Here is a 17,218-nt window from a genome sequence, read left to right on the forward strand (position 1 = left end):
TCTGTCTGTCTGATTTACTCTAATGTCAATACTTAGGATGCAGGAGGAGACCAGAACACAAGTAATTTGGGCCTAAGCCCAGACAATAGCAATGGTGATGTCAAGAACTCATTAGAAGGCAGAAATTGCAGGAGCTAATGACCAAGTTGATTTTGGGGGAGAGGGCAAGAAAAAGAGCAGAGTACCGTATGTCTTAGTTTTTTAACACACATAGTTAGATACATGATGACATGATTAACAGAGAGAGAGAGAACATGGGGGGAAGGAGTAGCAGGTAGAAATGTCTGGAGACAGAAGTAAAGACTGAGGTATGGTGTATAGGCGCCAAGTGAACTTTCGGGAGACAAATAGGCCCAGCGAGCTTGCATATCAAGAAGGCATCGGTCTGATGAAAGAAGCCTAGAGGATGTCAATATTTATTTATTTATTTATGCATTATTTATTTATTTATTTTGAGACAAGGTCTCTACTCTGTCTCCCAGGTTGGAGTGCAGTGGCACAATCACGGCTCACTGGAGCCTTGACCTCCTAGGCCTAAGTGATCCTCCCTCAGCCTCCCAAGTAGCTGGGACCACAGACATGCACCACCATGCCCAGCTAACTTTTTTTCTTTTTTGTAGAGACAGGGTCTCACTATGTTGCCCAAGCTGGTCTTGAACTCCTGAGCCCAAGTGACCCTCCCACCTTTGCCTCCCAAAGTGCTGGGATTACAGACATAAGCCACCATGCCCAGCAATGCCAACATTTAAGATACGGCTTCAGAAAGAGGACATAGCAAAGAGGATGTGAAAAAGGAGAAGATACAGAAAAAGCTGGACAAAGGAAAGGAAGGAGGTGAATAGTATCAGCAGCTGAGGTTAGAGGAAAAGGAGTGTTACGATTGAAGAGAGGACACTTCTCAGTATTCTAGTCATTACTTACCTTAGTGAGAGTGGTTGGGATAAAAATCAAATTGAATTAGATTGAGATATAAAAGGGAAATGTGGAGACAGCCCTCTTTGACTACTCTTTCAAGAAACGTAGCCTTGAGGAACAAGAGAGAGCATGTTGTCTAGAGACAGAAGCTGGAACAAGTATGGTGTTGTAAGCACAGATGGTATTCACCATGTCATTTGCCTTCTGAACAGTGACAATCAGAAACGGCAGGTAAAATGCAGGAAATTAGGGAAATGTCTTTCATTTAATGAAAAACCTAAAACTAAAAAGTGGATGGAAGAGCTGTTTAAGAAGGAGGATAGACAGGACCTGGGGATTGGTGGATGGGATGGTGAGGAAGAAGAAAGTTGGCATGATTTCCAGACTTACTGACTTGGACAAGTCGGTGATTGGCAGTGACAGTAAGCAAGACCAAGGAAAGAGGAAACTGAATGAATTTGGAGGAGAAAATGAATTTCATTTTTGACATGCTAAGGTTACATGGAAAGTTCAGGAGAAGTTTGGGAGGCAAAGGTGGGAGGATCACTTGAGCTCAGGAGTTCGAGGCCAGCCTGGGCAACAGAGTGAGACCCTGTCTCCACAAAAAAGAAAAACTTAAGGGTCCTTAGCAAATCGATATAGCTGAAGTCACGGGAATGGAAAGATTTTCCAGAGTGTGTGAAGAGCACCGGAGCCCTAAGAACGCCAAAATATAAGCGGTCAATAGAGAAAAAAAAGAGCCGGAGAAAGACACTTAGAGAGGCAAGAGAGGCACAGAAAGAACCAGATAAGAGAGTTACTGAAAACAACGAATAAAAGGAGGACGACTTTTGAGGAGGAAGTTGAGCAGTTGGGGAAGATGACAGGCTCATATGGGGTAGTGGAGTGCGTGGCCATAGTTAAGCGGCAGTAAAAGTGCCTAGAATCGAGCGGGTGTAGAATCTTATGGGTTGGGGGTTAGCCGGGCATCTAGGAGGAACCGAAAGCTGCAGATGTGTGGACAGATAGATGATGGTGCAGGTACGGATGACGAGGAAGCCGAGCCAGATGCTGAAATCCGGAGATGTCGGGAAAAGAGCAGAGGCTCCCGTGCGTACTAGGAGCTGAGTCGGAGAAATACAGGGCTTGGAGTTCCTGAAAGCAGCAGGTATCTCCAGGCCCTAAAATTGGGGTGGCCCGGCCTCGAGGTGATCCCCGCCCGAGCCCAGCGCCATTTCTGGGCCAGGGCGCGTGGGGTGCAGGAGCGATGGGCGAGGCTGCCTGGAGCTCGGCTGAGAGATGGGACCCGTGAGGCGTCCCGAGGGCCACCCCTCCACTCCCGGGGGAGTTCCTTCCTCCGGGCTCTGAGCACCAGCTGCGGGCCCCCTCCTGCGTCCCTGCCTCCCCACACCGCGTTCTTCCCTTCCGCACTGGCCTTGTGGGAACTCGCCCTCCCCCGCTAGGGCTCCGCCCCACTGGCGGGCGTGGGTTTCACTCGGAAGCTCTTTCAAGGATTCTGCGCCCCTTGCATCCTGCGGGGCTGACTGTGTCCATAGAAGCTCCCCCAACCCCTCAGCCAACCCCGTGCTCCACCCGAGGGCTCCCGGGAGGACTGGGCTGGCAGCGGGGGTGGGGGTCGCAGGACGCCACGGGTAGGAGGTCCTGGGGGGAGGAGTCACCTTGATGTCCACTGCGGGGAGAGAAGGGTCAAGGGACACCTCATACACCCTAAGGAGACCATCTATTAGTTCCCGCCACAGCGCCCTGTTTATTTCTGTCACCTCACCGATCGCCAGCTGTAATTAGAATTAGATGTTGTTGAGGCTGTGGTTCACTCTCGACGTCCACTAGAATTAGTCTCCAGGAGATGGCAGCCGAGGCGCACCGCGTTCCCCGCGCTGGACCAGTGTTAGAGGTGACGCGCTCAGGCCTTCTGTGCGGACCCGGAAGGAAGGTCAGGCCCAGGGGCCGGAAAGGAAGAGGCAGCAGCCCAGGATGGGCGCCCAGGATGAGGATCGCGCGCTGCATTGTGCTCGCCGGGGCTAAGGTTACTGGGAGATGATGGTTTTGAGTATTTCAGCCATCCATAATGATTATTTTTAATAAAATTTTTATTTTGGAATAATTTTAGATTCGCAGAAGAGGTGCAGAGATAATACAGGGAATTCTCATATACTCCAGTACAGTTTCCCCAAGCGCTAACACCTTAACATTACCAGGGTACATTTGTCAAAACTAGGGCACCAACATTGAGAGATTGCTACTAGCTGAACTACAGATTTCATTTGGATTTCACTAGTTTTTAAAGTTAATGTTAAAGTTAAAAAATAAGTATTTTTTAAATAGCAGAAAGAGGGGATTTAGTTTTACAATGGTAATTTATGAACCATCAAAATGATTTTTTTGAGACAGGGTCTTGCTCTGTTGCCCAGGTTGGAGTGCAGTGGTGTGATCTTGGCTCACTGCAGTCTCAACCTCCTGGGCTCAAGCAATCCTCCTACCTCAGCCTTCTGAGTAGCTGGGACCATAGGTGTGCACCACCATGCCTGGCTAAAATTTTGATCAAAATGATATTCTTGAGAAACTTCTTATTTATCAATATCATATCACCTTTATAAAGATTTTTTTCATTTAATGATGTATACGAAATATATAATGATAACAAGTATCATGGATATTGCAAGTGATCAAGAATTGCAAGGCATTCAGTTGAATAGCATAGCTCTTCTGAAATGTAAATGAAAGTCAACTGAGACAAAATGTTAACGTGGTAAAAATAAAACTCGTTATTCTCTCCAGCTGTACAGATATGACAGGATCATTGGAATGCATTATTTCAAGATCTATTTACTTATATTCAAATATGAAAAAAGTTTAGACTACAAACTCATTTTTGTGAAAATTGTGCTTTTCCAACTCATGGTACATTTTTCACACTGTAAGATGGCCTTGTTTGTTGAGAGATATGCGGGATTTAGGGGGAGCATAATCTTCCATAAAAAAGAATGTTGTTGGTTTTATTGTGCCTGATGAAGAAGAGGAATGGGTGATTTGCATTGAATTCAATGGATGGGACTCTAATTCGTGACTCTATCTCACTCCCAGTGCCAGCTGCGGCTTCAGTACCTTGTTCATTTATTTCCACAAAAGCCTTATGGAAAACATTGGATAAAAATAGGTTTCTCACTGAAGACATTCCTGAGAAATCAGCTTTGCTCTGGCTGAAAGCATCAGGCATCCCCATACTGCTCAGGGTTGACTTGAGATCATAACTGTCTTCCAGCTTGAACTTGGGAAGGTGTAGCTGCACTTCATACAACTCCATCATGTCTGCACTGGTCCACTCATTCAGCTTCTCATAGGTGGTGGCCTTTTCCAGCTGCCCATTTGGAACCAAGAAAGAAAGAATTAGTAATTCCAAACTGGAATGAAAACCAGTAGTTGAGAGAGCTTCCTAGGAATTACATAGATGAATTATGATCACTCCCATTACTCAGGGTGACAACACACACACATCTGGATATCCTTTGGTTGTATAATGTTGACCTTCAAAATCTTTGTTCTGCAGATTAATTGCTATCCAGATATAGGAGAATTAGAGTTTAATTTAAAATGGAAGTACTTCTGCTATAGTATGCAAGACATCAACTATACACTCAAATATATCAATATAAATATACATTTAGATGTTATCTATACAAAAGCATATACTCTAGTTCAAGTTGTAAGCCAAGGCACAAGAAAACCTGTTTGTCAACATGGGAGACAGCTCTTTGAAAGCAAAATTTGGAATAGAATAACATGTCTATACTCTAATCAAAACAATGTGAGATTAATAATTATCAACTAAGTCAAAAAAGAAAGAAAAGATAAGAAAATCCTCCAAATCTCAAAAGTAATTATTTTATATTGAGTTTAAGGATGCTTTCCCTCTTCTTTATATTTAAATTTTTTAAAATTTAAATATATGTGTGTATATACTACATATGTATATATGTATATATTTGATTTTTTAAATGACATGTTTGTTTTAATGCACATGCATTTTCTAGACTGAAGTTTTGACTGTCAATGGCATATCTGTAAACCATTTACATTAATAACATGACAATACCTTCAGCTCAGGAAATTGCACTTCTAGGTTTTTATCTTAAAAGAGCTGACTCTAATGGTTATTTGTCCACACTGGTTTTATTTTTACTATTCTCTCCAGTTTCACAAATTTAATGACATAATTTGAAAATATTTTCTACATACCGGTAGGATCATGGAAACTTATAAGTATTAAGAGTTTGATACATGTGAAAAATTAGACACGGTGCAAAGAAAGACAGGCCATCTGTTGCATGAGACTCATGTTCTGTTTAGGCATGCACATTGCTCAGAAGCATGGTCTGACCAAAGTTGTGTCCAGATTAATAGAAATTTGGCTGGTAAACAGCTTAAATAATTCTTGAAGACAGTATTGATACAGACTTTTTCTCCTGAAGGTTGTTTACTTGATAAAAATGTTCAAAAAATAAGTTTTGGAAGACAGCTTGATGTGTGTGTATACTAATGCAAATGATTAAAATATTAATCTCAAATTAATGTTGTTGAGGCTGTGGTTCACTCTCGACGTCCACTAGAATTAGTCTCCAGGAGATGGCAGCCGAGGTCCTACCAGTGGGAAACCTAGACTGATTGAAAGATGGTTATGATCAATCCACACAGTTCTGTGACTGACAAGGTACATTTGTACCTGTTGTACATGTGGCTATGTGTGTGATGACCCCGGGCTGGAGCTGTCTATACATTGCTTAGCCTTTCTGAGGAACAGTAATATTAACTTTATAGAGTGTTGTAAAGTTTAAATAATATTGTGAAGGTGAAGTGCCTAGGACTCAAGATACACTGGTGACTTTTTTCTATAGGAATTAAATAATAGGGAGACCATTCTTCCTGAGGACAATTGGGAGAAACCTTGGCCAACCAGTTCTTTTAGTAAACACTGGAAACACCCTCACATCGGACACACTGATGTTATTTACCTGTACCAGCCCATTAATGTCCTCTGGCAGTAGGATAAGCATGCTGAGGTCACGGCTTTTGTAGTAGAGTTGAAGGCCCACTGCTTGTGGCTTTTCTATGTGAAAAATTTGAAGCTTTTTTTTCATAAACATCATTTGCACTGGTTTGCTTGTAGTCTAAAAAAAAAAACAAAAAACCAAAAGGTAACAAGGTCATTGAAGAAGTATTCCACCAACTCAATTCTCTACCATCATTGGCTCCCAGTTGGTGAAACTGGTGATCCTCTGCTAAATGCTGAATAAAATTATCCAGACCTTCCTTTATGGAAATATCTATCCCCCTGAAAAGTATCGCCAATAGCAGATATGTGAGTTTCTGTTTCTAACACGACTGTGGTATCCCCTATAAATCATAGTAACATGTATTAAATCAAATTCTTAATATATGACCCTGTGTAAGTTATGGAAATGCCAATAGTCCAGAAACTGAGTAAGGCATATTTTACATGAAAATATTTGAGAAAGTATTTTAGTATTATAAAAACTGACATTCACTAAGAGAATGCAAAGACAAGCAATAGATGAGCAGAAAATATTTGCAAAACATATGCTTATAAGAGACAATAATAAAAACTCAACAAATAATACAAAACTCAACAATAGTAAAACAAACAAGTCAGTTTTTTTTTAAATGGGCCAAATATCTAAGAAACACCTCACCAGGAAGAGATACAACACATGAAAAATGCTCAGTCATATGTCATTAGGAAATTGCAAATTGCACAAGGTTATTAGAAAGGCTAAAACATGAAACACTGACACCACCAAATGCTGATACAGATATGGAGCAACAGGAACTGTCATTTACTGCTAGTGGGAATGCACAGTAGCACAGTCACTTTGGAAAACAGTTAGTTGGGCAGTTTCTTACTAAGTTAACCTAGTCTTACCATACAATACAGCAATTGTACTCCTAGGTATTTACTCAAATGTGTTAAAAACAGTGTCCACAGAAAAACTTGCCCACAGTGTAGTATTTATAGCAGATTTATTTATTATTGCCAAAAAATTGGAAGGAACTAAGATGTGCTTCACTAGATGAATGGATAACAAACTGTGGTACAATTGTACCATGAAATATTATTCAGCAATAAAACAAAAAGATCTACGAAGCCCTGAAAAGACATGGAGGAACCTTAAATTCATAGTGAATGGAGCCAGCCTGAAAAGGCTACATGCTGTATTATTCCAACTATGTGACATTCCAGAAAAGCCAAAACTGTACAATCAAAGATCAGTTGTTGTCAGGAATTTAGGGGGAATGGATGAACAGGTGAAGCACAGGGCACTTTTAGGGCAGTGAAACTATTCAGAATGCTATTGTAATGCTGGCTACATGACACTGGGCATTTTCAAAACCCATAGAACTGTACGACATCAAGAATGGACACATACGTAAACTATAGATTTTAGTTAATAATGATGTATCAATATTAGATCATTAATTAAAACAAATATGCCACACTAATGCAAGATATTAACAACAAGGGAAACTGTGTATGTTGAAGGGGGGACATATGAGAGCCCTGCACTTTCTGCATATTTTTTTCTGTAAACCTAAAAATGCTCTAAAAAATAAGCTAATTTAAAAATAAGACCAATTGCCAAATAAAAGCAAAACAAACACCCGTGCAACTTAGATGTTGTAGACATACGTTACTTTTCCATTCTATGTGTGGAACTGTCAATCACAAAGCCCCATCATATGCTAAGGTGGTGGCCATATGACCAGGGCTGTTTACTGGGTGAACTCCAGCATACTGTGGTTGTTTCCAGAGAGAGCCCATGAATGGCCCCAACCAGAGCCCTCCTTGTGATCACTGTTTTAGAGCTAATGGCAAACACTTTCTCTGTCTACTGGAGTTGTGAAGCTTGAAGGCTGAATATGAGGCAACTATATTCCCTGATCATTATTAGATAATGAGAGTAGCAACTAGAGAGAAAAAGAGAAAGAGACAGCATGAGAATGAACTGGGATTATGTGTTGAGACTCTAAATACCCCCAATCACTCACTCCTGGACTTCCCAGTTTTTTTGTTACCTAAGCTAATTCCAGTGCAATTCCCATTTTGCCAGAGCTAGTTTGAAATACTTTTCTATCACTTGCAACTGAAAATTTCCAGTGAATATACAAACCCAGGTAACTATCCAGCTCACTTCTTGTCAACCTATTGGATTATGTGTTCAGTTCCTTCCCCATCCTCACCCCACTGAGAAATGCCTATTGCACACATTCATTACAGCCATAGTTCCACAGCAGCACTGTTTGTGGCCTATCCCTAGACTAAACAACTGTAACAAACCTTGTTCCACTAGTTCCTTTCCTAGGAATTTGGAATGGGATTTTCCAACTGGTGTGTAGAATGGAGAAGGTCCTATGGGTAGCTGTGTTCCGTCATTGTGAATGGGGAAGCAGAGAAAGTTAGACTTCAACCTGAGAGAAGAATTATGGTAGAAACAGAGTTGGAAAAAATATAGGAAAAAATCCTGACAACATTTGAGTCCTTGTTTCCAATCAGGTCCCAAGGCCCAGCCGCACTCCAGCCCATTCATGAGAGTCAGATCTATAACCTTACGTTAGTCTCCCTTTTTATTGCTTTTATTATGTAAGGGTAAGAATTTGGTAGAAGTTAGTACTGGTTTAGCAGGGCAGGTACAGAACTTACAGTGAGGACTCTTAGGTTCTTATTCTGGACTGCTTCTAACTCAGGCTTGCCTCCAGTCACTTGGCTACACTGTATTTTTCTCACCTAGGAAATAAATGTGAAAACTACCCTACCCAGCTCACATGGGTAGCAAGGACTGAGTGATGGTATATTCAGAGAAGAACAAGGACGGGGGAATTTCATTGAATTGCCCATGGAACTGGAGGCTTTTAGCCCAGCCATCACTTCCCTAGTAAGAGCCATAGTTCACAAGAACATATAATCTAAAAGAAGAGTGAATTTATAAGAGAATCACTTTTACAATGCCGTGTGAAAATCCAAACTGATCTTTATAAGGTTCCTACCTCGTTTATCCTAAAAGGCTTTTCTGTGGTGTTTTGCACTAAGAATTGATGTTCCCAGATTCCTTTAAAATACAGGGCGTTCACCAGAATCATCCTGGTTGTGAAATTCACAGAGTCATCAGGTAGGAGATTCTGGATTTTACCTGTAAGAACAAAAGGCAGGTTGCAAATGACTTGTAGAAATATGTATATTTTAACTAAAGACAACCAGGCCTCTATTTTTTCTGGAACTATACAAGTTTCCTTTAAAGTCCTGGTTTTTGATTTTCCAGAAATGGACAAGTACTATTCCTGTCCAGAATAGCTGCTGTGAATAAAGAGAGAAACACTGAAGAAATAATATGCTGAATGGTCAGTAAGCGTTATTCCACATAAAGTACAAATTTGCAGTTCAATTATAAAAAGTTCCCTCTGAGTTCATTTGTACCCCTATTTTGAGGGGACTGAAATGCTTCCTTCTTTTTCACTTCCGTTTGTAGCCACAAGCAGTAAGCTGTTCTGATTAGCATCTGAAAGGTTGTGCCAGCGTTTTCCTGTTGCCCAAAATACTGCTGTGTGCAATTGCTTTCATCAGATTGTTAGAGTTACAACTTAAACTGATATTTGACTATCAACCTCGAATACATTCTCTCCAAACTCTCTACTAAAGCACCTTGAACGATTTATAAAAATATGTCAAATATAAATCTCTCAAATCAAGTATTATAGGTTTGCTCTAGAGGCACACATTTGATAACTGAGGTAGATGGAACCAGACTTGAGAACCTTGTGGCCAACCCAGCTTCACTCTGCAACAGACACTACTCAGAATAAAGGGATGATCTTTTAAACTGCCAAAATACAGACATGGAAAAGCTGTTAAAATTATAAGAGACAGCTTGTGGCACTTAATTTAAAAAATAATTTTCCAGGAAAATGTTAATAGAATCTCAAGAAATAGTAGAAAATCTGAAAAAAAAATTAAACACGATTGAAATTTCACAACTGTTAAGTGATCACCTCCTGTGGAAACAGCGTCAACCCCAGTCACGTAGACAAGTAAATTCTTTTCAACCTCCAGGTAAATTATAAATCTCTACACTATTAACACAGTTTCAAAGCACAAAATAGAAAATTCTCTGATTACTTTTATCAAGCTAGCATATCCTAGTATAAAAACAAAAAGCACAAAATTCCCATCTGTAAACTCGTTTCTCTTGTGAATATAAACAAATAAACCCTAAATTACGTTTTAGTAAATAAATCTAATTAACATATGTTAGAAACGCAAGAAACATGTATCAGGAAATCTATTAAGGTAACATGTTGCTGATATGGCCTGAATATTTGTGTCCCTCCAAAATTCATATGTTGGAACCTAATGTTCAATGTGATAGTATTAACAGGTGGGGCCTTTGGGAAAGGATTAGATCAGGAGAGCTCTGCCCTCATGAATGGGATTAGTGTCCTTATAAAGGGACTGAGGGAGCCTGTTTGCCCCCTCCACTATGCTATGACAATGAGAAGGCGTCATCTTGAAACTATGGAGCAAGCCCTAGCCACACGCTGAATCTTCTGGCACCTAGATTTCGGACTTCCCAGCATCCAGAACTGTGAGCAATAAGTTTCTATTACTTATAAATTACTCAGTCTAAGATGTTTTATTATAGCAGCCATAAGGGACTGAGACAATTGCTTTGATGATTGACAGGAGAAAAAAAATCGTATCATCATCTGCAAAAATACTTTTAATCTTCACCATTCATTTCTAGTTTTAAAATTATGACTTTGTAAATTAAAATGAAGAGTACTTCTGTAATGTTAAAAATAATATTTTTATTCAACAAACCCATAATAATGCTAACCCAGAAACATTAGTGGTATTTATGGTCTGCTATGACTACATTACTTAGCATTTTTCTCAAAACACTAAGTAAAGCAAAAAAAAAAAAATTAGATGAGATATTATATAAAAAGAAGAGACAAAATTATTATTTGCAAATGATAAGGAAAGCAAGGAGAATCAACTAAAAAACAATGAAAACTAGTAAGAAGTTCTTCTAGGTGTTGTTACACTATTACACTAAAAATTATTTTCTTATCTTCTAACAATAAACAATTAGCAAATGATATATTTACATTCTAGTGATACACCACATTTATAATAATTATGATTATAAAATATTGTTAAATGATAACATCTTACGTACACCAATCATCCAAACCAGGAAGTTAACATTAATAGAATATTATTGACAGTCATATTTAAATTTCATCAGTTGTTCTGGGTTAGAAATCAATACAAGACCTTGCATTGCATTTACTTACAATTTCTTCTTACTGACCTTTAATCTGGAACAGTTTCTCACTCATTCATTGTCTTTCATGAGCTTGACACCTTTAAGAAAGACTTCCATTTGTTTTGTAGAATTCCCCTGAATTCCCAGTTTAGGTTTGTCTGATTTAATCAAGATAATACTCAAGTTATGCATTTTTGTGAGAGTATCACCGGTGGTGGGTTGAATTGTGTCCCCCAAAAAGACATGTCCCAGTTCTAACCCATAGTACCTATGAATGTGACCTTATTTGGAAATACAGTCCTGCAGATGAAATCAAGTTAAGATGATGTCATATTGGATTGGGTCTCATAAGGTGAGACCCAATCCAATAACTAGTCTCTCTGTAAGGAGGGGGAAATTTGGACATAGGTACAGAGAGAGGAGAATGCCATGTGAAGATGCAGAGACAAAAGAGAGATACAGACAACAGGAAGAAGCCATGTGCCAATGCAGGCAAAGATTGGAGTGATGCATCCACAAGCAAACGAATGCCAAGGATTGTCAACAACCACCAAAAGCTATGAGAAGCTCATGCAAGTTTCTTCTCTAGAGACTTCAGAGAGAGCATGGCCTTGCTGACAGCCTGATTTTGACACTTAGCTTCCAAAACTGTGACAGAATACATATTTGTTGTTTTGAACCACCCCATTTACCTTAATGTGCTATGACAGCCCTAGGAAACTAATACAACCACCGAAGTCATGCTGTGTTCTTCTTAATGAATCATATAAGGAAGTGCATGATGCCCATATGTCCTATTACTGGTGCTATTAATTTGAACACTGATTTTTCCAACGTAAAAGGACTGGGTGTTTTTTTTTTTTTAATTTTTTGATATCACATGGGAAGATACTTTGAGAGTGTATAATATTCTGTTTCTCATCGGGCTTTTGCCCACTAATTTTAGTATCCAATTATGATTCCTATCTAAAACAATTACTACTGTGGTTACTATTGCAGATGGTGGTTTTCTATTTCCATCATTCTTCCGTGTTTATTAACTAGAATTCTACTATGAGAAAGAGCCTTCCCTTCTTCTTTTATTTGCATCTTCAATTATTTGTTTATATCAGTATAGACTCATGGGTATTTGCTTTATTCTCTGGGTTATAATCCATTACTATCATTTTTTATTTTATTGCACAAATTGCTTCAGATTTTGTCATTGGAAGCCTCCCCTGTTGGCTCCTGTGTCCTTCTGATGTATTCCCAAGTATTTTGAGCATTTCCTTACATTCTGTCACCACAAAATATCCTTATCTTGTACTTCCCTTGTCACAGCTCTGTTACTGTCGTTTTGTCCAGGAGCCCTGCTTTCCGTTTTTGAAAGAAGGAGTTTAGAAATCAAGATCTGGGTGTCAGATATGCTGATTACTGCTGGGATGTCATTGCTTCCAGATCCTCTCAGCAAAGAAAATGTACATTTTATACACACACCTGTATCTATTTTTACATCTATCTATTGAATTATCTTTCTGCATATATATTGAAGAGTAAGGGGTCACATTGATACTTTCAATTCCAATCTAATAACACAGGGTTCATTGTAGCCTTTGTCTTTGCCTTATTTATAATTTCTTTTTCTGGCTCTCATGATTTCCAATAATTTCCTTATTTGCTTAATCCTAGAACAAACATAAATTAGTTTCAGGATTGTAAATCCATTCTTCTATTAAAAACAAATTTAAAAACTAAGGTATAATATTTGTATACTTTTTTTGCACTTTGAAATACATAGTCGAAGTATGCTTACATTGTTTTAACCTTTGGATTTATACTCAAAAATGCTGTTTTACAAAGGTATTTAATGTTTTAGAACATATGTTTGTTAAAAAGAATGCATCTGGAATAGCGCTACCAGCAAGCCAAGATGCCATTAAAGGACTGGAAAGGCATCACAGATGACTTCTTGGGAGGTTGGGGTGTTGCTCACAGGGAGTTAGAAACTCAAAGCCATGCATTCATGGAACTTGTTGGGGGCAGGGAACATCAGTGAGATTAATGAAATAATTCCATTTATTGCAGTGGTTCCTAACTTTGACTGCAAATTAGAATCTCGAAGGACTTAAAAATACTGATGCTTCTATATTGCCACCAATGATAGAATCTCCTTGTTTTTAAAAGCTGGAGAGTATTTTATTGTGTGTGTGTATATATACACACACACAACACATTTTCTTTATTTGTTCATCGATTGATGGGCAATTGGGTTGACTACGTATCTTGGTGATTGTGAATAATGCTGACTTAACATGGGAATACAGACATCTATGAAATACTGATTTCATTTCCTTTAAATGTATTCCCAGAAATGGAATTTCTGGATTATGTGGCTGTTCAATTTTCAAGTTTTTCTAACTTCACTAAGGCAACGTTTATTTTTTTATTTTATTATTATTTTTATTTATTTTTTAATTTTTTATTATTATACTTTAAGTTCTAGGGTACATGTGCACTAGTAGAGAATCATAACTGCAGTTGGTAACAATATATCGTTTACTTGAAACTGTTAAGGGAGCTTTTAGATGTTCTTGCCACAAAAAATGGTAAGAATGTGAAGTGATGAATATGTCATTCCAAAATGTATTTATTTATCAAAACATCCCCTTGTACACCATAAATATATATCATTTATATTTGCCAATTTAAAATATATAAATTGTGTGTATCTATGATTAAAAAAATACTGATGCTTGAACCTCACTCCCAAATATCTGAATTAGTTCACCTGGAGTTAGGCTTACTAATCAGTAAATTCAATTTAATATGTTGCCACGATTGAGAGTCATTGGTTTAGAGCAATTGTGTGTATTGACTTTCTATACCTCCCTGGGGACCAGCAATGGGCTGCAAATTAGCTTACAGGCTAGAGTAATGAGTGAGGGCACCCTGTGTCACAGGGGAGTTAGAACATTGTTCCCAAGGTGCTAGGAACTCCCAAGAAAAACTGGAAACTTCCCATGCCCAGAAGGCAAGTTATAAACACAGCACATCAATGTCAGCCCAACAGTCACCAGAGACAAGGTATTGTGATCTGTATTATAAACTAAGACTGGTAAAATGGGATCCTCACTCAAAAAGACACACAGAAAACCAAAAGGATTAAACAGTTAAGAAAATCCACCCTATAAGAGAGAAGCACCAACATCAACATGTACTAATGGGAAACAGAATTAATACAGCAAAAAGACTTAAAAGTAAGCAAAATTTACATATTCAGAGAAAGCTGACTGATTTCACTAATGAAAAAGGAATAACCAATAACCGTAAATCTCGAAGGGAAAAGAAATAATTATCAAAGCTGAACATACATAACCGTGGAATAAAACTCTTGAATAGATTGACTGAACAGTTGAATGAACACAGCTGGAGCAAAACCATGAGCTGGAAAAGGATAACAGAAGGGCAAAGAGATGAAAAGTAAATATAAATGAAAACAGATAGGACAGATTGGGAAATTTCAAATTTGCTTATTGGAAGTACTGAAGGCAAGAAGGGACAGAATGAAAAGAAGAAAATCATGAAACAAATAATATACACAATTCCCTTTACCTGAAGACCTTTATATTTAGATTTAAAATGATTGCCAGCAAAATTATAAAGTAAATAAATAAAAATAAAAAGACCCCTGCCTAGAACATAATGATGAAACCTCAGAGCACCAAAAAGAAAGAAAAATATTCTAAAATCTTCTAGGGAAGGTTCAGGGTGCAGGTGTGTTGTTTTTATTAATGATACTGGATGCTGCTGTCTAAAGGAAAAATGAAGACCTTGGAGAAGACCTGTTGAAAGCTCAAGGAAAGAAGTTTCTTTGAATTGATTCAGGTAGAACCTAATCATGCCAAACACCCTAGCAACTTTCCCTTAAGGACACTTGGAACTCTGCCTCGACAAAGTCTAAGTTCCTGAATAGCTAATGAATTCCGTATTTTATTTGATGTTGAATGCTTCCAAATAGCAGATATTTGTGTCCAAAATAGAAAATACAGAAGGATTACAGCTTTCTGCCTCTCTGGACAATTCCATTTCTGAGGAATAGAATGAGGAGGGTCAGCTGGAGGAATGAAATCATGGGATGTGGCAAACAAGGCTCAGTGAAAGATTCGGACTGTGTCCACCATGAGCTTATTTTTTGGTGCCTCTCATTTGACCAGTGGTATGATAACAGAGAATTTTTTAAAGTGTGAATGTCCTATACCGTGGCCATATAGACTATAATCAGCAGTCTGCCCTTTCTTCCATGAAGTAAAAGATTATTTGCTCAGTTCTTCTTCAAAACCAAAACTTCTAGACTTATGCTGCCTAATATGATGGCCACTAGATGCATGTGGCTACTTAAATATAAATTAATTGAAACGAAATAAAGTTGAAAATTCAGTTCCCCAGTCACATTAGCCACATTTCAAATCACCTATGGTCACATGGGAATAGAAGCTACTTCACTGGACAGTGCAGATTTACGGCACATTTCCATCTTCATAGAAAGATCTTCTGGGCAGCTCTGTAATCCAGACACCTGGATCTTGTCATGTACCTTGAGTGCATCAGTCTAAGCTGGTGAAGCAAGGCAAGGACCAAGCCCTAGGAGCTGTGCTTATGTGGCATCAGACAACAGCTATCTTCTTGGCTCTAAAAGGCTTTGCTGGGATGCAAAACTAGCAGATTAGTTGCCCCAGCCTTCCTATCTGTAGGTTCCCCATCTGACTTCCAAACAACATAACAGTCACCAGGCTAGGAATCTGAGACCTAACATTTTGTCCAACTCCAGCACTATTCTTACTCCTACTCCTGCTATGTTGAATTTGTGTTGCAGGTCACAACATACTTTTGCCTATGCAATCAAATGTGGTCTCACACAAGCTGCAAAAGTGCAAGTACTTAGTAAATGCTAGCTAATCTATAATTCTAAACAAAACAAACTTATTTTCAGATGAATGCAAATGAGGATGGAAGTTAAGTACCATGGTCACTCTTGCTTCACCACGGCTTTTGAGTCACGGGTTCAATGTAAAAGGAACTGAGCACTTAGCGCTGCCAGTGTTATCAATTCTTTCCAATAAATGTTAATGTTCTGAACAACTGCTATGAGCAGTCCTGTTATGCATGACTAAAGCTGAAGGCAGAGTTACCACACATGGAGTCCTTGAGTCTAGCAGGGGACATAGATGTATAAGCAGTTAGTTTTGATAACAGTGTGGTAAGTGTCAAATTAAAGGTTTGCACAAATGTCATGGGAGCAAAGAGGAGGATGTTTAGCCTGAATGATGCCCTGAGAAGTTATTTGGGGGCAGAGGAGGGGTTGGGGTTGCAGGGCAGGGAAAGGTATTTCAGATAGAAGAAATAGCATGAGTACAGGGCCATTAAGTAGCACAGGGAGTTCGTGACACTCTGACATGTAGAATCCCTGAAATATAAATTTTAATCCAGGGAGTGACAAGAGTTGAAGTGGAGAGACAAGCAAGGCTCCACAGGCACATTGGGCCTTATGTGTCTGGTTAGGGGCTTTGTGCTGATCCTGCAGGTCATGGGGCAGCATGAATCAGTTTTGAGTAGACGGGTGACATGGCCTTTCTAGTCTAATTTATATTTTGGGCACGTAATTTGGGTGGTAAATGGAGGTTAGATTTGAAAGGAACAAGATTAGAGGCAAATTATTGCATCTGTGCAGATACAAGATAACAAAGAAAGAAAGACTGTGGAGGAAGGGATTTGAAAGGAAGAGTGAACTCTGAGAAACACTTAAGAGGAAGCAAAGGAAAGGGGAGAATTTAGAATATCTGTCAGATTACTGTTCTGGGCAAGTGTGTGGTTGGTGTACCCATTCACCAAGATGCAGAATACATGAGGAAGATGGTTGGTGTACCCATTCACCAAGATGCAGAGTACATGAGGAAGATGGCTGGTGCACCCATTCACCAAGATGCAGA

At 39.0% G+C, this 17,218-nt stretch overlaps 1 protein-coding gene across 3 annotated transcripts in view; it reads right to left on the reverse strand.

The window, feature by feature from the left end:
- Nucleotides 1–2,987: 2,987 nt before the first annotated feature.
- The window catches only part of SERPINB10 (serpin family B member 10), a 26,618-nt gene continuing 12,387 nt past the window's right edge, over nt 2,988–17,218 (reverse strand). For all 3 annotated transcript variants that reach the window (XM_023195179.1, XM_023195180.2, XM_023195178.2), the window contains exons 6-8: nt 8,974–9,116; nt 5,925–6,080; nt 2,988–4,273 (exon numbers count right to left, since the gene is read on the reverse strand). In XM_023195179.1, the coding sequence (XP_023050947.1) occupies nt 3,869–4,273; nt 5,925–6,080; nt 8,974–9,116 (704 nt within the window). In that variant the 3' untranslated portion in view covers nt 2,988–3,868. The remainder of the gene's footprint in view (nt 4,274–5,924; nt 6,081–8,973; nt 9,117–17,218) is intronic.

Source organism: Piliocolobus tephrosceles, chromosome 18 (genome assembly GCF_002776525.5).
Source record: "Piliocolobus tephrosceles isolate RC106 chromosome 18, ASM277652v3, whole genome shotgun sequence".
Classification (NCBI taxonomy): Eukaryota; Metazoa; Chordata; class Mammalia; order Primates; family Cercopithecidae; genus Piliocolobus; species Piliocolobus tephrosceles.